The following is a 25,572-nucleotide window of genomic DNA, read 5'->3' as shown; positions in this document are numbered from 1 at the left end:
AATAACTTAATTTCATATCATATAAAATTATAAATACTGCCTAAAAAAACAAATATAATTCGTTTCTATGACAATATAAAACAATCTCGTTGTAAAATTATAGTATAAAATATGAATAATATATTTCACGTTCATCAATTTAATTTAAATAGAAAAATCAAATTGGCAGGAAGACGATGATCTTTTTACGAGCGATAATTTAAGAAGTTAAGAGTTAAGAGGTGACAGACCGTGGACACATACATATACTCATAAATTCACATGATTTTTCGAAAACGCAAAAATTCGGTAGTACGCGATGTAAGTATAATATAATATATGGAAAAATATTCATCATACCAGCAAAGCTGACTCTTTTGAACATCTTGAAGCAAATTAATACAAATATTGAAACGCCTATGTGACCAAATTAAACGTTTATGAAAAAAAGACAAAGGAAGGCGTGAATAAAATATGTTTTAAATAAATCATTATTATTTTTTACATATGCTAAAATATGGCCGTGAATTAAGTCATTTGGACACTTGCCTAAATAAAAAATATACTTTGCTACTATAATTTGAGCACAGCAATGAGCTTATATTATATACCTATAACATTTTTTATGCTTACATTTTTCCTTCCTTATTTTATACATTATTCATACAAACATTTGCTTAATGAAATAATAAGACAATAGCATTTCTTTTTAAATGGATTTGACCATAAAATTATTATCATATATTACATTAAATATAGTTATTATTTTTTATAATTTTAGTTAAACTTATTGTTACTATTTTTGAATACTCAAGATCTCATTTATTTTTAAATTCTAGTTTTCTAGAGTGACTTTATTTAATTTTTTTTTAATAACTTAAATATAAAATAAACATTGAAAACGAAATTAGATACCCAATCACGTGATCCAATACTGATCTCTTATTGGTTGTTATTATTTTTCTTTTCTGGGTTTGATATACGTTTTTTATGATATATTTTATTTTTTTTTGATAATTTGTTCTGTAATTCTTTAAACATAGTAAAAAATTTCTCAATATATTTTATAATAATTCTAGACGTCACAGTAATCTTTATTTAGTTATAGCTTATTGAATATAATTTATAACCATAAATAATATATTTAAATAAAATAAGTAATAATATTATATGTTTTTGTAAGTAAGTAATAAAATTTAGCATTCGATAGTAATTTTAAAATATATTGTAGTAAATAATATTTGCTATTAAAGTATTAGTTTTTATTGATTACATCTTAGAATATTTATATTGCCTGTTCGTTATAAAATTTTATAAACATTATAATTTCATTTAAAATTATTTTTTATTGTTGTTGAAATCATTAAAATATTTTATTAGTATTCTAAATATCAACATGTTGTGACACTTAAATCAAATATTTTTAATATCTTTATTTGCTATAACAATTGACATGTACCTTGTAAAAAAACTCGGCTAAGCTCGTTAGCTAGCCCAATCAAGCATCTTGTTTTAAAATGGCGGCAATAGAAATAATTTAAATCATTACTTTGTTAAAAATATTTTATATTTTTTATTAAATTTGCTATATAACAATGATATAATAGATTAAAAAAAAATATTTTAAAACACATTAATTGAACTAATTTTTCAGAAACATTTTTTTGCTTTTAAAAATTGCCGCAAATATAAAACAATTATAGTATTTATTTAGGTTACATAAGAAGCATATTAATTGTAATTTTTATCGTTTATTTTAAGGCATTGATTAATAGTTTATCAGATTTATTAATTTTCAGAATCTTTTTCCATATTAAAAGTTAGATACATTCTAAGCAGTATTATTCGGATTTTCAAGTGAATATAAATACACTAAATTTATTGTTTAAATAATATGTAGCAAAAGGATTATATACTTTTCTAAGACTTCAAAAAGTTTGACAAATTTTGGATGTTAAGTTTAAGAATTTGTTAAGGTAAATCGTAAAGAAGCTTATATTCTTGTCGATTTTAGGTCAAAGTGATTTTTATATAACATATTTCTTTTAGTTTTTAAAAAATAAGAAAAAGTCGTAAAAGCCGACTAATATAATATTTTAAAAACATAAATAAAATTAAGGACATTTTTCTACAGATTATATGATTTTTCAAGAATGTGTCAAAATAAATAAATTAATAAATAGCAATATATATTTTTAATGTAAATTTAATAATCCGAAGTTGCAATATCAGTTAACTAGACACACACTTCTAGTTACAATCATATACATGTTTAAGCCCAGTTTATAAAAAAGACAACCATTGGTTGTTATTAAGATCTTTATATTTTTATTTATAAAATAAGTCAAGTTAAGTTAGTATCAGTTTTAGATATTATATCCATAAGTTAATATCAAATAAATACACTACTAAAATTAAAATAAGTAAATAAATGATTTTAATTAACTAAACGATAAATTAGAAAATTATTTAATGAAAATGTTTCATAAATTTAAATTAATTAATTAAATATTAGAAGATTTCAAGGCAGGATGTTAATTTTGATAAACGTAGATACAAGATATTTAAACATTTCGATTATTTTAATTTCAGCTGCAAATTAAATTAAGCTATTCCAAAGAATACATATATTGAAGAAAGAAGCGTGTTAAGCACGTGTTCGAGTGGCAAAAGAAAATCTCAGTTAGGGTGTGAAACAAAGGCGGTGAAAACTTGACCCGATTATGTGTTCAAGTGAGCATTATTTGATTGTATGTGTGTTTGTGTGTCCAATTGAATATTCGTACATCAAAGGGCCATCGTGTCATTGTTCTATGAATATTAGCTTATGACTGACTAAATATGAGAGGTCGGCACCCAGTGACTATCATGAGGCTGACGGGCCCCTCGACACTTGATACACATCCTGGACGTGTATTACAATTTTTGTGTGCCTGTTTCATTATTTTTGTCAGTAACTACTGCTGGTCTAATTTTAATCAAATAAAAAATAAATATGAAATTTGAATCAGTGAGTTAGAAACGCTATAAATATATAATTGAGTTATTTATATTGATACATAGATAAAGTTATATAATAATAAAATATTTAAATCTAAAATTATACGTTAATTTCAATCTAATGTTTTTTTACTAAGCTGAGTTTTGGGCTATTAATTAATTTTTTACTCAATTATGTAATCTTTATCCAATGCTTTAACTATTTATTTGTGTATTATATAAGATAGATTTCAATATAAATACTAAGTATTTTTTATTATCATTGATTATATCATTTTTTATGGCAAAGTATGACGTAAATTAACATTAAATATTTTGCGTATGTATGTGTTATATATTGTTACTGTAAATATACAATCAAATGATTTATATAGTATGTGTAATTTTCATTTTTTAATTGTATAATAGTGTATAGGACAGTGTTAAATAAATAACTATACATCATATCTAATAGATAAAAACAAACAATACAACCATAAAAATACTATTAAAGAGTATTTCATAAAGCAATTCAGTTATGGAAGCTATTTAATATTGATGCATATAATGAAGTTTTTTGAATTAAAAAAGCCATATAAAATGTATTCCATAAAAGTATTTACGTAATGTATGGTTCCTTCTTTCCTTATTAAAATTTAATATTAGCTGTATATTAAATGTGAGATATTTTCCAAAATTTTAATTTTAGAAGTGCTGCAAAGAATAATTAAAAAAAAATATATTTGTAAATAAATACACAAGCTAGAATTAAATAATTATATTATTAAATAAAGTGTAGGTTAAATATTTTAAACGATTTAGTAAAGAGTTCTAAACGCAAGTCACATTTTTAAAGCACAAAAATACAATGTGTTTTCGTAACATGTAACCCATATTTTGCTTTAATACATTTTGAAATATATATTATTAGTAAACTACTTTTTTCAATATTACGGTAAATTATTTTTGTATTATACTTTTTTTAATATATTAAAATCTAATACAAGATAAGAACAGTGTAAAGAAATACCAGACACACGTTTCACGCTTATTCTAGCTTCGTGTTTATAGAATAAATTGTAAACACAATTTTTATTGATTTATTTTTATTTGTTTAGTTCAACACAATTCTTTTAAAGATTTTGATAAATCACTCTTTGTAATCTTGGCTATAATCCAAATTAGAAAAAAAAATATATCGAGCGTCTGGCTCTTCGAAAAAAATATTAACTATCAACTATGTATTTTCATGCATATACAAGTTGGGAAATAAAGCAGTTGTATATAAAAAAATATGGTATTATTAGAAACTTTAATTTAAAAATATTTTCTTTATTATTCTGGAAGTAAAAAAAAAGTAATGATACCTGTGAGTGAAAATCAGTGTTCTAATAGTTTTGATAGCGTTCAGGAACAACACATTAATGATCAGTGTTTTCGTTAAGGTACAGAATATATAGTTTTTTTTCTTAGACCCTTTTTAAATTATTATCTAGTATAAAAGTATTTTTTTAAATAAAAAAATACATGCTACGTGATTTTTAAACATTTTGTTGCATTGTGTAAATAATTTTTTTTGTAATTTTATGTCAAACATACTTTTTTATTTAAGGTATATGTTTAACAATGATATTATTGTATTTACAGTTCCTGACTATATTTTTATTCATGTTTCAAAATACAATATAATCATGTAAATTTATAAAAAAATGTAATATTATACGTGATTACGTAAAACAAGTTTTTATCTATGAAAAAAATATATACGTATGTATTATTTAAATTTAAATATTGTTTGTGAAGTTTAAGAAGTTTTGAGCATTTTTTTATCATTGCAATTGTATCTTTTATTATATACTTGACACTAAACTAAACAGCAATATATTATTAAAAAATATTAAATAAATTTATGTGACCTAAACTCTATTGATGATTTAATAATATTCATCATGCCAAAATTAAAACCAGAAACATTTAAATTAGGTATTGCAATCTATACTCATTTGACACAAACACATTATCCTTTAGCGTTACACAAATTATATTCGAGGTCCTGCATATCAATTGAACCTTCAATTTTTTCACAACAAGGCACGCGGGCATCCGTGTCTCAATCCTGATTTTTCACATCCAAAACTATCATCACACATTTTTTTATAAATAAAAATACTACCCACTATCACAATTGATAAAAATGCTAAACGTACCTGTCAACGTTGCAATAACCGTATTACGATTACGAAGCCGGAAGTGTACTAACAAATTAACGACAAAGTCTACGTTTTTGACACATGTTTTATTCTTTATCACTAGCACTAAGTATGTGAACGGGGTTGAACTATCAAAGAGGTGTTTGCGAATTGAACTATTCTGCGGTGCGGTCCAGTTGTGTGCAGATCGCGGATGTCGGCACAATACTGTTGAACGATTGCGATATCAGTACTGATGACTGTTGGGTATGCAACGGTGACTGGTGGTCTCTGGTCCTTAGACAACTTTTGCTGAAGATATCGTGAAGGCAGAAAGACAACGATCGAAGGTCGATAAGTTAATAAGTCTCCGAAATAATCGACGAATCGGCATGGGTTTACAACGTTTGGTTTGCGGGTAGTATTTTATATTCATTTATATTTATGCATATTCAAAATAGTTGATAGCAAAGTAAATTATCTTAGTAAGTTAACTCTATTTGATGTTTACTATTATATATTATATATAAAATAATAGTAACCATCAAGTAAAGTTAAATTACATAACACTTAAATAAGCAATTTTATTCTTTTAATTAAAAAGGTACTTGATATATTGTTTCTGGTATACGAATTACTTAAGTGGCCGCTGTTAGTATGCAAGCTATGATAATCGTCACTAAGTCAAGTATTTAGTACATTATGGAGTACCGCAAGGATCCAATTCGGGTCCTTTGCTCTTTCTTCTCGTATTCAACGACATACAATTTGCGGCACCCCGACAAAGCCACGCAGGACAATCCCGCGCCGTCAAAGTAAAAAAAATAAATTAAAACATACTTTTTATTTATTAATAATTACAAATATATATAGGAAAAATGTGGCGTCTCGCTACCGCTCGCGCCGACTTTCACTGTAGAACCAAACAACCTAACCTTTTTTAATGATATTGTATTGATTTATTTTCATTCATTTCGGTATATTTTGTAACTGTCCAGCATCATCCAATCTATGACTAACTGTTCAAAAAGCGAATCACTAGTGATAGAGCTTTCCACAAAAAAATAATTAGAATTAAAAAAATCATTTTCTTTCATTTTATTCAATTTTATAATTTTGATTTGCGCGGTAATGTCGGCGCGGCTTTAACGTCGCGGCAATGTCGGGGCGGCTTAGTCAACGCGGGATTGTCCGGCGCGGCTTTGTTGGGTCCCCACAATTTGAAATTGAGAACTCTACAGATGACTTTAAAGTGTTTCAGAGTATTTGTACAAATGCGAATTCGCTGTTTTCACAAAAACACCTGGGGTCGCATGTAGATGATCGATTGATAGTTTTCTAAGTATAACATCATAATATTTTCTAGATCTCCTTTCTTTTCATTTGCTAGAAAAATTTTCTGCTGTACCGCAATTTTTATTATTATTAATATTTGTTAAAAAAATTTTAGATGCCAAAACTTGATGATTTTTTACACATATCTATCGATTATTTATTATAAATTTCTTATACGAACGGGACAAATGGTTTTATGTTATACTTGCTTTTATTTTTAGTCCAAAATATGCACAAAAATGCTGAAAGACATTATAAATTATTATCTCTAACGAAAAAAACTAGGTAATAGCACTTACGTCTCCAACCTCATCCGACTGGTTTATAAAATAACATCAAATATGTTTTTATTATTATTTTTAATAAAGTAATTCTCAACCTTGCAAAATTACATAATAACTACTTCTTATATTAAATTTTCTTAAAAAAGTCAATTGATAAAAATATGTTTTTTTTTTAAATCAACGTGCGTTAATATTTAATACCAAAACATTTTTTTTATATTATAATATTGTAAATAAAACTTTTTTTAAACATAGTTTGTATTGTATTTTATATAAAATCAAAGTATTAAAAAATAATGATTTTTATTTAATTATTAACATTAAAACTTATATAATAATTTCTAATTAAGTATAATACTATTAATTACTGCATTATATTTCCACTGATATTTATGTAACAATAATAGTGCAATACAAATAATTTCACAGTATTATATCTGCGTTAAACGTTACGTGAGAAATTAATTATGATTATGTGATATATATATTGATAAAAATGTCTTTTGTCTTGTGATCTCTAGATGTGATTGAGCAGCTTGTAAGCGAAGAAAATAGTGATTATTATTAATTAATGCTGATAAATCAAACATACATGCCTGTTTTATTAAGTTTGTGTAATAAATACATATGATGAAATATTTTTTACCCATTATTTATTATAAGGTCGGAATAGCGTAGTCCGTATGGTCTAGGTGTGCGTAAAGAAGTAGATCAGATCTACCATTATTAGTTAGTATTCATCATAATTTGGATTGGTGAACATCAAGGCTTTATTGTTCAAGCGAATTATGAGAACCATTCTGTGGTAACTAATTAATGTGAATGGAATTTGCACGCGTTGGGTGCTAAAAAAGGGAGGAAGCGCATGATTTTTATTATTTTGGAATCAATAAACTTGTTCTTAGGATCACTAGCTACATTAAGGTCAACGGCAATGTTAAAAAATAAATAAAAGTGTTTTCAAAATCTATACTAAAACTGCTCTACAAATATATTTTTAAATCGATACTCTCTGAAAATCACTTGAAAAGTATAGGTACAATATAATAATAACCCTAATTAAATAACATCACTGTTATTTATTTTAAGATAAATTAAACGGCAACCACAAAGATCCTTTGCGCTCGTCTAAATTTGTTTTTCTTCTATCAAACGCACTGTTAAGACTTTCCATCCGTTCCATTCATCTGCCGGAGCAATTTTCTACGCCAGATCATGAAATATATGGCTCATTCGTAGGTACGCAGCGCTTGACACGTCAAGGTCGAGGAATTGTGCTTTCATGATAATAATAATTTGGTTTGATGAAATCTGATTGGACACACACATGTGTGCCATCGTCGTCGGGCGGAATATACGACGTCCCTTGGTGTCAAGACAAAGAGTAGTCCTAGCTCGTAATTAGCCTAGCCGGCGAAGAGGGACGATCTACAACACGTGTAAGTACACTCATCGCTACTTGGACAGTACTGACCTACATATGTATAATATAGATATATGTCCAAATTAAACTGGCAACGCAGTCTCGTTCGGTTTCAGTCGCACGCCGTGATATGGGTGATGCGATCGCATTTCTATCGAAACGGTGCGAGATGATCCATTAGTGACAAACGTGTTCAATTTAACTCTTTACACACGCGAAATTCTCAAGTAGATACACAGATTTCGAGACGGCTTCTGATTTAAAACAACAAGTTGATTAATTTCGATTTTTTTATGATAAAATAGATTTTTATAAAAATATTATAGCTAATCTTATATGGCAACATGACAGGCTTTAGCTCAATATGTTACAACTGTGCCAACACAGTCAATAACCACTAAGTAAGTAGTGAGACAAACAGCTGATGAATAGTTTGAGTACGATTTGCTTGTAATTCTGCAGCCAAGACATTATCGCCTATCTTTGCTGATCTCCCACATTGTTCTAGATATTAAAATTTCACTGTCGATTTTTTTAAAACCATCTTTGACATTTAAAAATATTAAATAAATCATTTAGCACATCACAAATGTTTTTAGTGTCCGTAGTTGCCGATTTTTTTAATAGAAATATAATATGTTATTTTGTATGAATTATTAACTTGGTAAGAATTCTCCCAGAATTTTTTTTAATAATGTTATTTGTGGTCCAGATGTACATCAACACATTTATAATAAAAAACGCACTCAGGTATAAATGGTCAAAACACGAGTGACTGTTTAAACTTAAATTAAAAAAAAACGACTTTCATTTTGAAATCGCCTAATATAAAATCAATGCGTGATTTAACTTATAAATATATTATTTATAATACTTTTGCACCAAGGTTTATAAATAAAATATTTGAAAACACAACTTGTAAACACATTAATTCATATGTTTTTTTATAAAAGTAATATTTCACATTAATACTAAATTCGTCACATCACTAAAATTATGTATTTTTTTCATTGTACATTAGTTTTTGTATGAAAATTCAAAATACAATCGGTTATAACAATTTCAGGGTCAAATATACGCACGTTGTTACGACAATACAATGTACAAACACGATAATAGTAAGTAAACTATTATTTTTATTAGGTTCATCGATCAGTGTTTATTACGCGTATTATTCTTTCTGAATATCGATTATATGATAATTTACAAAATAATACATATTTTATGATGAAAATGCTAATCACTTTAGTATCAGAAAATAGATGCACATAGCACAGAAAGTTTTTTGTTTGTTTCTTAACAAAGAAAAACGCATGTAAAATTATCATGAAAAATATATTTTAAATATTATATTAGCCCTTTCGTTGCTAAAAATGTTTTATATTTATTAACGTCATCATTGATAAAATAATTATATACATTTTTTAACATGATATTTAATTTAGAATATTATAATATTTTTTCTAAATATATATATATTATTACATAATATGATTTTGCTCAAGAAGTGTCATGGAAAATTAAAATTTTTACAGTCTATTTATATAAATAGACTAAAAAATCTCGTAATGCTCTGTACGTTTTGATATTATCGAGTATTTATTTCGAGCACAGAATATTATTAAGCAAAATTTCTGCTTTATTTCAATCAACGGTTTACGTGCTTGTAAACTTTGAAAAATTTATGCGGTATTTGTAGCTTTAATTCAGCATCGGTTAATATTGTAGCAATCTACATGAAATCATATAAACAAGAAAAAAATTGAGTTAAATAAAACGATAAAAAGGAAGAAACGTTAGCATGAAACTGAGTCTAAACTATGGCTTAAAATAAAGCAAAAACTAATAATAATATAATTCAGATTTTTCTTTAAAAAGATAATATGTTTTCTTAGCACCCGCGGTTTATCACTGATACGTCAATAATTTAGATGTAACATCATCAGATACATTATTAGTTATTAGAAAATTGTGTAATTTTATGATACAATCTAATCAACGTAAACATAATCACACATTGTTTTATAATGTTGAATTGTCATAATTATATATACACATATAACCAACAGTAGTCAAAGCATAAATCAAAGAATAACTCAGATTCGTTGTCAGAAGCTAATTATCGTGGTTATAACTAACTTGCATTTTACTGACGATCACTTAAACAGTTAGTTCGTGACTAATGACTCGATTTTTAAACAATACACGCGTATAGGCAGTCAAACAATGGCTTATTTGTTTTTATGTTATTATTGTTATGACACAATCAAGCTTTACCATTTTTTCCTTATTATTATAGCGAAGATTCTTACTAATTAAGAAGTGTTGATTCTGAAAAATTCGTATTCGATCTGAATATTTAAATTTACTGTCGTTAAATATTTCCTCTCATGTCTAATATTTTTTAAACGTGCAAAAAACAATAAAGTCAACAATAATTTGCAAATAAAATTTATCACAAACGGATCTAGTACTACATAGAAAGTAGGCGCTTTTGAAGGCAATGTTCCGCTCCTTTTTATTTATTGTATATATAAAAAAGGCTGAAGGATTTTATATCTGAAATACATCAGTATATACACCTCAAACAATTGTAGTTTAGTTTAGATTCATTATTTAAAATCGAATTTTACTTTTTTTATAAATATATTCTTGCTATGATTTTTTCCAGAGGTCCCTCAAGGAGAACGAACCCTGGGAATTTGACGCCTCTCGCCAGGACTGGATACAGATCTACAAAATGTGTAAAAGCCTCAATATGACAACTACATAGTCACTAAAAGCAGCACTGAAAAATTTGTTAAGGAATTATCGAAAAAAAAAGTAAGTGGATAAACTAGTAACAATTTTAAATGTGAAAAAGTGGAAGACAGAAAAGAACTTTTTTATGTTTTTTTATTTAGTTTTTAAAGAAAAATTTAAATATTTGTCGTTTCTGTAAAGTTGATCTGTAAAATTATAAGGTTTACTATTTGAAAAGTTGCTAAATGATATTTTACTATTTGTGTATAAAACTATAACTAAATAAATATTTTTTTTATTAGAATTTATTTGTGATATAATTTTATATTCTTAAAAATACTTAAATATATTTTTTCTCTTATACCTCTAGTTATGTTATATTTAAAAATCTACGAGATCGATCTACTTAAGATACAAGTATTTATTTTTTAAGAAACATACACATAATGTTTCAAAATTATAAGTTTAAAATTGAAACAAATCATCAGAATTAAGCAATATAAATATTTCTTAAAAATTGTTAATTAAATACAATAAAACTCACACATTTTAATCAAATCAACGGAAAATTATGTTGTGGCATTTAAATTTAGAATTTTCTGTCTAAATTTTGCAACTTTTATATTGTGTCAATAGTCTTGCATACTTCGATGAACATAACAGTCAAGGACTCTGACTGGACAAAAAGGTATTATTACTGTTACCGCATATAAAAGCGTGAACTGCTGCATTAAGTGTCATTGTTCCGATTTTAATTAGATTGGAAAACCGTTTCTAAATATTTTTAATTCATTATTTAAAAAAAATGTGGTGGATAAGAGTACTTAAGTGTCAAGAAATACACTTAATATTATTCCAAAATACATATATTTAATAATATAATAAATAAGTTATTAAATTCAAACATAGATGTCACTGTTGTAATAAAAATACTGTGTATTAATCATTGATAAATCCGCATTAAAAAAATTATAGCACAATTGTGGTTCTAAGTTTGCGTTTTCGCCAATAGAGCGCCGCTCTAATCTACAAGAAAATGTGTTGTTGTTTTCTTACAATTTATGTTCTTGAATGAAATTCACAATAGTTCATTTCGTTGGCTGATAAATTTGCATATGCGAATTAGGAATTTGCATATAATTGTTTACGTAGTCGTTTTTATCGTCTACGTCTCAAGAGACAGTTAAATTAATTTTTTCAAGAGGTGTTCATTCAAAATTATGGTCATGAAAAAATAATAAAAATAAAGCTTTACCCTAATTTGTATAAATATCGTATTCTGAGAATAATATTATAATTTAAAATAAGAATATGTAGAATTTCACTTTATAAAAATAAAAAATGATACAATTTAGTACTTAGACAATAATGTTTTATTATTATTATCATTTATATAATAAATCAGTTGTTAATAATATAAAAATGTTTAATATAGTCAACTAATTTTATTACCTGGGAAAGATTAAAATTCATTATTTATTCATTATATTTAATTTATCTCAATACTTGTCTATATATAATATTTTTAGTCTATTGTTGATCATCGGCGATGATGGACAATGTTGAGGGATCTTTCGCTTTTGACAAATAACATAGTTGACCTAGAAATGGGAGCTAGAATGATATGTGCAAATGTCACGTCTGTGATTTATCCGACTACCATTTATTTAAATCGATGTGACACTTGAAAAAAATCAAAATGTAGATAAAGTGACAAAAGGTTTATGTTAATGTTATTAAAAATATGCCCAAATAGTCGAATTTTTATAATAAATAATAAACATCTTCATTTCATTTCGAGATATATTACAAATCTATTAACTATTTAGGTATAATGAATTTTACGCATTTATTAACAATAGACATAATGTTTATTCAGCTCCTTCATTTTATTTATTAAATATGACTTACTCTTTTACAAAGAAAAGCTTTTCATCTACATTGGATTTAATTATTTTTAGCTCATATATGATAAATTTAAACCTGGAAAGAATACCAATAAACCTAACTGATAATTTTCTAAATCTTTAGTATACTTTGACGTTTCTATTTTTTTTTTGATTATATGTCTTTTGCCTATTTCACGTTATAAATATTTTCGCAATTGAGATTCTAGCGCATTTAAATACTGTATGGTATTTGTAATACAATGACTAGTCGCATCACGTTTGTGTACAAATCGAATGCACGTGGAAAATTGGCGTGAATAATAACAAATGTGGTATTTGTATCCATTACATGCCTATGTAGTACATATTATATATATGTACTTCTACAAGAATGTTTGACTTTAATTACATCTTATCCGGTTTGGTATTTAGATTAAACGTGCATCTTCCAATGCTAACCGTAAATTTAGCATGTGCTCGAACAAATCATAATATGTGGTTTTGAGTGCTCGATTGATATGATGTAAGAATTTTTATGATGCTATAAAGTATATGGGAAATTAGTAGAATTAAATAAAATAAAAATATAGGCACAATAAACGTGAAATAGAGGTGTTTCTGAAGTGACTTTATTATCTTGATAATAAAGACACAAAATGAAAAACTATTATTGTTACAGCTCATTTTTATTTTGCAGGAATTTTCCGTATATATTGCAATGAAAGCTAAAAAAGTATTGCTTTAAGCTTTGCAAAAACATTGATGGTGGACACCAATAGTTATAACTTATAATGTTCCAATATATTATTTTTTTATGAATAATATGTTTATTTTAAAATATTATTATCTTACAAATTAACAGTATTTATTCACATTATAAAAACAATGTGTAGTAAATAAAGCAATAATAATAAATATTTTTTACCATTTTCATCAGTAGTACTCATATCTTTGTCTTTGAGAATGTTAAAAATTTATAACGGTCCGAAAATAATTGAACAATTTAATAACAATAAATATCTTCTGATTTAGGCACGTTTAAATTGCTCACATATTTGTATTGTAAATTAAGCACAAAATCACTGAGAAATATAATAACACTTCATTACAAGCAAATATTGGAAACTGTGAAACATAATTGTAAAACACTGATTATATTTTATCACATTTCACAGTTTAAGTGATTAATTCAGATACTAGATAATTATTAAGTTGATTAGGAAAATTAAAATAGTGACCTAAAACATTTATAGGATTTAGATAGTATAAAACAAGAGGCAAAAAAAATATAAATATTTGATTATATTTTATGTATTACTAAAATTTCTCATCAATAATTAGATGCAGACTTTTTATTTATAAAATATACATAGTTATTTTATAAGCAATACATTGCTAGAAACGATTCAAATACTTCATTCGTACTGAAGAATTGTTATTTTTGATATAATATAATCTTGATAAGTAGATGTAGGTTTCGATAGTGCAATAAAATACGATCACGACTTATGATAGCATAGAGAATTTAACCTTCAATCTATAATTATAATTGATCTGAATATATAATACACTTATATATGACTGTAAAAGATGGTTTTCGTATTGTAAATTTCTATTATGCAACTTTAGAAATTATTAAGAATGGTTTAAAATTTATTTTCACCCTTTCGAAATTGTAGTATTGTTTCTGTCATCATGAAGGTAAGTTGTGTCTTTATAATCTAAATTATTAAGAAAAGCTTTTATGAATAATCTTTTAATAGTTTTATATACTGAATTTATTATATCAAAAGAAATTATTTCTCTTTGATCAGACGTCTAAATTTTACAAAAAACAATTCTTTGATCAGACATCTAAATTCTACATTATTAAATAACGTAACTTTTTTATTAGAATTATAATAATAATTATTACTGTTATATTGAATTGGACCAGAGTCACGACCTTTGTATTGATTCTGATAAATGCGCTTAAAAAATAATTTTAAATATTATGTACTAGCATCATCAAATACCGACGTATTTAACATAAATCACTCACGATGATTAAACACTCAGTTAACATAAGATGCGCCACATAACGCGCAATTAACCATGAACTTACATGGTTGATTAATTGATATGATGCAATTGCTAAGTGTTTACATAGTATTTATTGTATTATGCAACTTTAAAAACTATCGTTATTAGTAAATTTTCAATAAATGCTGGTAAAACAATATATTATTGGTTCTCAAATTAAGGTATCTTTATATCAGGATTGTGTATATTCAGTTAAGCTACCTTAAATTAAGACTACCAACTTTATTATTTATTAAACCTAATGTTATAAAATTATAATTTTTGGTTAATGCGACATCTGCAGTTGCTTTTTGCTGCAGTACGTGGTAGCAGTTTAAGATTGCAATATCAGAATTTTTTAAACCGGTATTACTGGTGTTGACATTATTATTATTATTTTAATTAATTAACCGGAAAATAATTGGAGTACTGCTCGCATGATTCTCCATGTTTATTATTTAGTAAAACTAAAGCATTTAAATCCGACATATTTATATGATTATTGATTGGATATTTTTTTCATTAAGATGTTATTTATTGTAAAAAAATAAAAAACATTTGTTTATTTTAAATATTTTTTTAAAAGCCTACTTTTCACGTATTTTTTTCAGTTACATTTTTATTTAATTATAATTATTGCGACTCACTTATTTTGTTTTGTGAAGTATATTACATTGACTATTTGGGTAAAAATATGTCTGAATGTAGATAAGCATGTACAAGTAGTAGAAAGAACGTATATGCAATACCTGCTTTTGTTTTCACTTCGCCAGCTGTCCCTATCATAAAAAAAGGCGTTGTTATTTCTGTTACATAACATAATTACTGGGAGCTGTTAGGTACTGTTAAATTTGCATGAGATGAAGCAAACGTATTCCTTTTATATTGACACGTCGCGCATATACAAAACTATTGGACATGTTAAATTCAATTTTTAAAATTTGCGCTAAAATATCAGCCGGTGGAACTTTTCACATAAATATAAAATGATTCGGTTGAGACGTCCTTCGACCTTAAAAACAGATTCAATATCATTATATCATTACTCCTATTTATATTTTGAATACAATAATAGAAATTAAAATCATTACTATTTTTTATATTTATATCAATCATAGTAATGATAAGCATATCGAACGTATATCCGTATCGTGTGCTTTAGAGCTAATAATAGTAGCGTAAACCCAAACTTGTCAACTCTTTTTCAATTATGAATATTGATGAAATGGATAGCTCTCAAACTGACTGCGTTAACACAAATATATAGTATATTTATATATTGCATTACATACATTTTTTAAATTTCACGCCCAAATTTATTGAAAAGGTAATTTATCATTGCTGTTATTTTTTTTAAAAGTAATATTTTTAAAATATCAATGCATATAGTAATTCATATTTCATAGAACTTTGAATTCTTGATGATTTTTTTCTTCTTTAAATAATAGATTTAATAGTTAAAAGATTAAAGATGTATGGGTTTTTCGCCCCCGCCCTCCAGGGGGGCGATGTGGTAGTGGAAGTCATGAATAAGTGAGGTGCGGATGCTCCAGCAATAATACGACAATTCGACTTGGCGACCGATTAATGATCTTTAATTATTTAAATCGCTCCATATTTATACTAAATATTTAATCGATACACGTGTATTAATGACAACCATTTATTAATGAGAAACACGTGTAAAATTACAGTTAATAAATTTGTAACATGTGTCTATTCGTTGTTGATATGCGAATTAATTTAATAAAAATATATGTAATTATATTGTTTTTTGATTCTTGATTATAGCAAATTTTATTTAAAAAATACAGATAAATTTAAAATTTCATATGGGTAACAAAAAGCGAAGGTTCAATAAAATATATAAGAATTTAAAAATATTTTTGAAATATTTCAGAGCCACTATTGTTTTGATTTTGTTTGTGAGCGTAAGATAATTTTAAAACACGTTAAAGGGCTCACCCGTCCTAATATATTATTGACAGAAAAAACGTGTTTCTACTATGAATTAAAGGATTAACAGAAACTTAATGAAGTGCCAATCATTGACAACTCTTGCGGATTATAAACTTGAAAGTACCATAGCATTTTGAATAACAACTTTATAGTCTTCTATTTATGAATAACCTAATTGTACAAGCAGAATTTGCTCTTTTCATATTTCTAAAAATAAAGAATAAATAATATAGGAACTTGATAATGACAAAAAATAATGCTAATAGCTCTTATAATTAATAATTTTATTTATCGCTGATTAGGTGTCTAAAATACCTAAATAGTTGAAGACTTCGAATGTTAATAGTCGATCATAAATTGCTGATATTTTGATACGATTTCAACCGTTTTAAGATAGAAACTACTGATAATATTTGTCGATGGGTAAAAATTGTACATCTGGGTCAACTATCACTCGCCAGAAATAAGACAATAAAAACATCGTTAATTTACTACCAAGGAAGATAAAGTTCACTTTATCTGTAGTAAAATTTATGGCTTAGTTATCTTCGAAATGGTCGAATAATGTGTTATTATTTTAAAACAACTAAACTTGATATAATATATGTTTCTAATATCGATTTTATTTCCCATTTTCTATATTAGCCCAAACTATTTAACTGACAATAGTTTCAAATGAAACTATTGTCAGTTAAATAAAAAGTGAAAAAAACAAATCATTAGTGGAAAACGAAAAAAAGTAGGATATTTACAGAAGGTGTTAAAATATTTACTGTTTCTGAAAAACAAATACATTATTTAAATATTATATTGTAAACTTTTAAGTAACTCACTAATATCTCTAAGCATCTAAACTATAGGTTACATTTTTACATAAATAAGTTCTGGGCTGATTCTTAAACTGAACGCATTTCTTTGTTTTTTTACAGTGGTTCGTGTTGTTTTTGCTGAGTTTTCGGACCATTTGCGACGGGGCCACGACTCATTCGAAACACACACTCTTAGACACAGGCGATATGGAGCTGAAAGAGGCTGCGGACAAGATGGTCCGCGGTGTCGTAAAGCAGATTGGTTCCGCACTCGTGGACCTCAAAGATGACGTGCTCAAAAATGTCAGGAAAATGACTCTGGGCGAGCTGATGGATAAGATAGAAAAAGACTTTGAAAAGATGTTCTCAAATATTGATAAAGCAAGCACAACAATAAAGTCGCATTTGGAAAGAGTAGAGATTTTCGATAACGTCGATAAAGTTAACGTTTTTGGAGATTTTATAACAGACACTAATTTTACAGAGACTTTTAAAATCATTGAAAAAGTTAAAGATGCTGTTCAATTTAATCAAAATTTATATGCAAAGCGGAATAAGGTTAAAAATTACGCATAATCAGGGATTTTAAAGTTTTTGTACAATTAGTGATAAAACATATATGATACATATGATAAAAAATTATCGAAAAAAAGGTAATTATAGCCAATCAATTATATGAAATAAATACTACTGATAATATTATACTATACGCTGTTACCTGCCAGAATTAATTTAGTATATAATATTTAATTAGTATTTAAAGATTTTTTTCTATTACTTTTACTTTCTTATCAAAAAATAAATATTAAAATAGTACTTCTTATTTTATTAAATATTTCCTCAAATCGTAGAAAAAAATTCATGCACGATTGAATTTTTACTAAAAAAGTAGAACCACGTCTGATTTTTTATTTATTATATTATTTAAAAGTTTTTATTACATTTATAAGCATTGAAATACCCTTCAGAAAAAATCTCACGTAACCTTGTAGATCATTTTTTTTTGCATTTTTATATTATTTATTGTTAGTTTATACCTGTTGGCTCGCTTAAAATTACCCTGAATTATATTTACATGCAACATCACAATAAAAAATAACATCACGATTTATTCTATTATTTCAAGTGTTTATATAACCTTGTAGATAGATTTTTCCCACTTTTTCTGAAAGGTTAATGTTAACATTCACAAACTTCTGATAAATGGCAGATATTAAAAAAATGGTACTGTTCTATTTTTTCAATGGCAAAAATATTATCGTTTAATTTTGTATAATAGAAATATATTATTTATTATATTTATATTTAAAAAAATATGTAAGCAACTTTCTCAATATATATTTATGGCATATTGATAAGGATGTGTTAAAAGTGAAATCATTTCAAGTGTACAATAATATTAAAATCATTGTTTATATAATGCAAATATTACTTTGATTAATTATCTGATAGGTATTGAGATTTAGTATTTTTTTACAGTATAAATCGAATTTATTTTCAATTTCTTAGGTTGATCCATTTGTAATGTACTTTGATATTAGGATAATTTTAAACTTTTACATATGTAAGTGATAAGCTTAATTCAACTAATTTTAAAAAAAATTATGTGCAATTAAGCTCGACTTTCATCCATGAGCATAGAAACTATAATCTGTGATAACCGATCGGAACTTTTATACTATATATAATTTTAATAATTTAAAAGCTTAAAATATTATTTTTATAGACACTTTGATACTCTAAAAATACAGATAACAAATCCAAAAAAAAAACATATCAAGGGATTGCTTGATAATACATTTAGAAACACCTCTTTATTTTTTTTGAAGATAGTCATCATATAACTTAACGCATATTGTATACCTGAAATGAGTTTTTTGATTTCTCACTCTTTTTTTGGGCATATATTGCGCGCAGTTTCCGATAGTTTAATTGCGTTTTAAACAAATTATTCTCGTGTCCCATTTTCCCGTTATTGTTTGAATTCAAAAGCTAATTTTCAACTTGACCTCTTCTCAAACTTGGCAAAAAGCAAAATGTAGTTCTAGGTTAAAAACAGAGTTATGGAATACATAATTATAATGCGCATTTGCGGATATGTTTTGAGATAAGAGATCATCAATATCAAATAACACACACATTTTGTTTGTTACACATGGATGTAAAGTCAGAAATAGTCCTCAAAAACAATGCTTGTAAAAGAGCATTATTCATAAATATAATCTGTCAGTATTAGTTGAGTATGTGGAAAATATGCTCCTTATAGCTATCTCCAAAAACATTTTTGTTGTAATCTCATTGAAAAGCTGGATGACTAGTATAAGAGGAGTTTTCTTAAGCACTGACGTAATAGCCGCGACGGGCAAGAATAAGGGATGCGATCACGACTATATAAGGTACTTAAGTTCACAGATGAAAATCGCAATTTAGGATAATAAGAGATTCTTTATTTTAACTATAGGTTCCTATTTGCACAAAACAAATATATCACTGAACGAATCACGCATTGGCATAATTAGGAATTGATACGGTCTTTTTAAACAAACACTACAAGAAAATTATTGTTATGATCGAAGTCTAGTAAAATCTGTAATGAAATATCATTGCAGAAATATTAATGATAAAAAAATCCAGTTTTTTGTTTCTCAAATACATAGATGTATTTATGTCTATTTTTATATTCTAAATCACTAATTTTGCCATAATTTAAAAATAAAATTAGAGCTGTTCTAAACCATAATTTTATAGTAATACCAAAACGTTTTTATGTTTGTACATTACTAGATTGAAAGTATTGATTTTGAAATTTCTAAGAAACGATTGTATTGCTAACAACGATACACAGGATATGAAATTTTCTAAGGTCCCTTCGTTTATTATCCAAAGTCATAAACTTAACAAGCTTCAACCGTTTGAAGACATAAACAGTCGATTCTAATTACATTTAATTGTCGCGTTCGGTCGTTTTGGAGGCGAATTGTCTCATTTTGCAAAAACGACAATGATACTTTCTAAATTACCACGATGACACATACTCGACATACAATGGCATTGTTACTTTACTAGCATTTTAACTGTTAACCCATGACACTGGCGTAGTAAAACGCATTTATGATTATGCCATAGGCCAACATATAAAATTAACATTAAATAAGATTTACTTTCACATAATGTTGTGAGTCTTGAAAAAATAATATAAATCATACCTAATAGTTTTAACACGAAGTGTGTGTCTAATAGAAACTATAATTTTCCTTTAATTGTTGTTAAAAAAGATATCATACATACGAAAAAACCGCATGTAACTACGTATAATATAATCGAAAACCCCATGGTTTTCCTTGGTATTGTAAGAAATTAATAAAACACAATACGCGAATTTTTTTAGTCAATTTATATTGATGTTTCTAAAATATATATCGTCATGGTTATAAATTTATTTTTAAATAGTTGATTCTGAATTTAATAATAGGTATTTTTTATTACATCATTTTTTATTCAAGTCAATCGTGCCACCTCTGGACTCTATATTTTGATATTTAAAAAAAGATGCTCCCCAAAATTTACTATCGCAGAACTATTATCAAGTGTACAATTTATACAAAATTGCATGTTTTATGAATTTATTAAATAAACTTGGCAACTATAGTTACTAAAAACTATTGTGAAGTGGTAAGTGGTTCATTTGATAACCATAAATGTTTAAAATATATAAAAAAAAATCGATCGGAAATTTACGATATCAAGAATAATCCTGAGGGAGACTAGCAAAGATAGACGATGATGTCCTTGCTGCAGAAATGGAAGCATTATTTATCAGCTGGCCGAAAAACTAAACCAGTTCGATATATATATACATTGTAAAAATACGTTAGGAGGGTTGGAAAAATTTGATGCATGGCAAAAATCGTCGTAGAATACAGTGGTTATCCAAAGATCAAGTAGCAAAACCTACCACGAAGCTCAAGCTCACTGAAAAAAATATTTTTGATATGTGGTAGGATTTCAAAGATATTGTACAAAATAACAGCAATCATATTTTGTGATCAACTGCATCGTTTGTACAAGAAAGAAAAATAAACCCATTGTTCCGATCGTAACAACACATCATATATGAAAAAAATCGAAATGCAGTCGATGTGAAAAAGGGGCATATCTTAATCAAAATATTTTGCGTAAAAGCCTCCAAAACGTTATGTTAATAGAATTAAAAAAAAGCCCGAGAAGTGAGAAAATTTTCTATTTAAAAATAAATTATATTTTAAATCATTAAAATCAAACCAAATATTTAAAACTGATTTTTTTGATTCTTAAAAAAACGACATTCATTATGGGATTAACTAACATAAAATTAAAATAATATATTAATAAAAAACAATAATGTATAATATCTTGATTATTTATTGCTTGTGTTTTTTTTTATTAGACCTAAATTAATTCTTAATAATATTTTTAATAAGTTGCGATATACTTTTTTATCTAGTTAACTTTGACTTTTGAAAATATAAATAATATCAGTTATCATTGATTCGCTCAAAACTGAATAGTTAATATATATATTCACCGTTTAAAATTACTAAAAAAATATGTGAAATCAATATTAAAAAAAAGGAAATTCTTTTATATATAATTTAGTTTAAGTACATCCATTTCTAACAACACATATCATTTAGTGCAAAGTCTGAATTAAATAACACTAAAATATATTATCATGATTTTTTATAGAAAAATATATTTGCAAGAGAATTATGTATTATAGATTCTAAACTACATAGAGAATACAAAAAAGTTTAAACAAACAAAAAATAATAAATTATAATTGATTGGTGGTTATTTGTTGAAGTATTGCTTTCTTGTCAACCCGTTTGGAATTTTGCCAAACTGTAGGTATTATCATTTTATAAAGGCAGGCTAGACAAACATAATATAAAATATTTCATAGTAGATAAATTTAAATATACTATATTCTTAAGAACGCTACTATGATTAAATACAAATTAAAAATTACCATACATAAAATTCAACACTTCACCAGTTAAATTTTATCGTTTCTAACGGTTGGTTTATTTTTAGTTTACTATTTTATAAATTGGTGATATAAAAATATTATCATATCCGGGCCCGCGTCTATTTGACATATGTTTTGCACGCATAATCATACAATTTCTATTTATACAACTGTAATTAATTGCGATTTGAGTTCAGTGTTTGTAAACATTACAAGACTTGAATTACTCACCATGAGACAGTGGTTTATTACTGGTAGCGTTGTCAGGAGGCATAGACAACAGCTCCTGTAGTTCTCCATCCTCTGGCTTCACCTCATCCAGTTCTTTTTCCATTTTTGATAAATCAATTTAAAAAAAGCACTTAAAATTCAATATATTCGCACTATGTAAATTATAGATATCTCATTTGAATTTTATGAAATATATAGAGACGCAACTTAAGTTTCCAAGCTTCATGTTTTTCAGATTTAAATTTGCGCGTTTTGATCTTCTTTCTGGGGTACAAGTACAGTGAATTGATGATTCGGAGATCTTGATTCGTATCCAAAATTTTGTTAAGCACACACACACTAAATAGGAAAATTTATATTGAAAATTTCACATGCACGCACACGCGCGTTATATTGTTCTATTCCCGTTCTGAATCAACACAGTATCTTCATTGATTATATTTCTTCAATAATAATGTTAAATGTAGTGTCAAAATTTATCTGCAGCTTATCACTGATTTACTGTGCGAAATGTTTCGCTCGAGATGTCTCACAGGAGTGCATGTCATATGGTACGTGTGGGTCGAGGTCCCAAACGCTACTGATTGGTGTTATAAAATAAAACCAGAAATCCGAAGTAAACGCCTCCCCCTCCCATACTGTGCTGAAGATCATCGGCGCCACAGCATCTGATCTCTCGTGTACCAAATCGATGGATTTATTAATAAATTTATGGGCAAAGCGCGGTGCATACAATATAAAATTGAAAGCTCGCGACAAGTGAGCTTTGCGATTACAATGTAATAATTTGTCATTACACTTATAAATGTATTTAAACATATTTCGTTTATTTATTTTAAAGTTTAAAAATATATTTATTATATTAGGAAGATAAAAATACAAGTCTAATAAATATTAAAGCATTTTTTTCTGCAGTTTCCGCTAGAGTCCGAGTGACGTGGCAGATTATAATAAATGACTGTATTAAAGCATGAAGTTGTTCAGTAATGGTGTAGTATATTATGTGTTACATGAAAAAGTGCGTTTAAAATTCATCTTTAACTTGATTATAATGATAAAAAAATGTGACAAAAGAGCATTAATCAGGAAAAAGTGACTTTCGTGAAAGTGGAAGACCAATCAATGAAGAGTAAAAAAAAAATCGCTTAGATAAAATTATTTTAATAAGTGTATTTATGAGACGGTTTTTAAGGAAAAGGCTATCTGAAAATGTGCGCGTGTTGGGTGTCGAAAAAGAGAGTATGAATAAAAATACATATATGTTTACTATTGAATAGGAAATGTTATAATTTATAAGTCAATTTAAATTTAAAAAGATTTTAAAATATTAAATAAACGCTTTGTATTTTTTACTTTTAGAATGTTTCTCATATTATTTAAATCTACAAAATTTTAAATAATATTATTTAAAACTAGAACTTGACAATAATAAATTAACAGCTAATCCTATATATATAATTTTATGTATGTATTAAATAAACAGAAATATTAAATTTTCAAATTAAATAATTCAAAGACAAATGAACAGATTTACTAAATATCACGCATAGTTTAATAAAATGTAACTAATTGTAATCACTTTCAATAAACCAATACTGTAGCGTCACTATCTGTCTACTGCCAACCGTCACTATCCACCAAAGTAAGATGAAATTTGTTTTTATTATTAATTTTGCTTAAAATTTACTTATATGTATATAAAATTATTACTTGTGCACTTAAAATTATTAATAATATCCACATTTATTAAATAATATTTTATTTATTTATTTGTTTATAAAGCTTTATTTTTTTAAACATAATTAAGATTTTTAATTTTGATTATACAGGTTATATAGTACTTATCTTATTTTTTGAAAGTCTTCTTTGATATTCACTAGCTGTAAATTGAACTAAAATTTTGTGTTGCTAATAATTAAAAATTTATTTACTTTCATTTTTTTTTGTTATAAAATGCTTTTTAAGTTTATTTTTATTTATGAATTATATTTATATACTTTTTTCCATTATTCTTAATTATTTTTATAGTCAAAGAGGTATTAATAAAATTTATTTTTTGTTTATTAGTACTACATATACAATGTAATAAACTATTATAATCATTCAACGAAATATATGTATCACATACTCAATTATTATTTTTTAGTATACTTAGAATCGTGACTCGAATGTTTATGCATATATTTTTTTGGAGAATCGAATTAACTATAGTGGTTTCAAGTGAATTAAAATTATCTCAATTAATTACAATTATACATAAATATATTTTATACAAGGCAATTGCTTTCAAAGTTTTATTTATAATGTTTTTTTAATTAATTTATAATTTGATTATTTGGAAATAGAGTAAAACGTATTGGTATCCTATTATCCCTTTAAATTACAAGTTATACAAAACAAAGCTATAAAAATTATATATAATACACATTTTTATACTAATCTTATAAAAATGCATATTTTCTTTTAACTCTAATATTTTTGCTGCTGTTTTTTTGTTTGTTTCCTGTATTTTTATTATTTTTATTTTGCTTAGATTGTAAAACATTTTTTCTTAAAATTATAACCACAAGCGTTTTTTTTAATATTCTTACTTTTTATTGAATTTTTAGCTAATAACTAATTGTAAACATGAAAATGGTTATTAACCAGTAACATGTATATTATATATAATTAGTATGCCTTTA

The 25,572-nt window shown here is 26.0% G+C and overlaps 1 protein-coding gene across 4 annotated transcripts in view; it reads right to left on the bottom strand.

Annotated features, from left to right (window-relative positions):
* The window catches only part of LOC148228576 (organic cation transporter protein-like), a 32,165-nt gene extending 8,691 nt beyond the window's left edge, over positions 1 to 23,474 (bottom strand). The window contains exon 1 of one of the 4 annotated variants that reach the window (XM_088200264.1): positions 22,889 to 23,474. In XM_088200264.1, coding sequence (XP_088056390.1) covers positions 22,889 to 22,991 — 103 coding nt within the window. In that variant the 5' untranslated portion in view covers positions 22,992 to 23,474. Of the gene's footprint in view, positions 1 to 5,165; positions 5,520 to 22,888 lie in introns of those variants that run through there. The other 3 variants (XM_088200265.1, XM_088200266.1, XM_088200267.1) reach the window with 3 other exon arrangements.
* Positions 23,475 to 25,572: the final 2,098 nt, after the last annotated feature.

This window comes from Plectrocnemia conspersa, unplaced genomic scaffold (assembly GCF_051122295.1).
Source record: "Plectrocnemia conspersa isolate PC_06_02 unplaced genomic scaffold, ASM5112229v1 ptg000012l, whole genome shotgun sequence".
NCBI lineage: Eukaryota > Metazoa > Arthropoda > Insecta > Trichoptera > Polycentropodidae > Plectrocnemia > Plectrocnemia conspersa.
The sequence above is the reverse complement of the archived record's forward strand: the minus strand, read 5'-3'. Positions and strand labels throughout refer to the sequence as shown.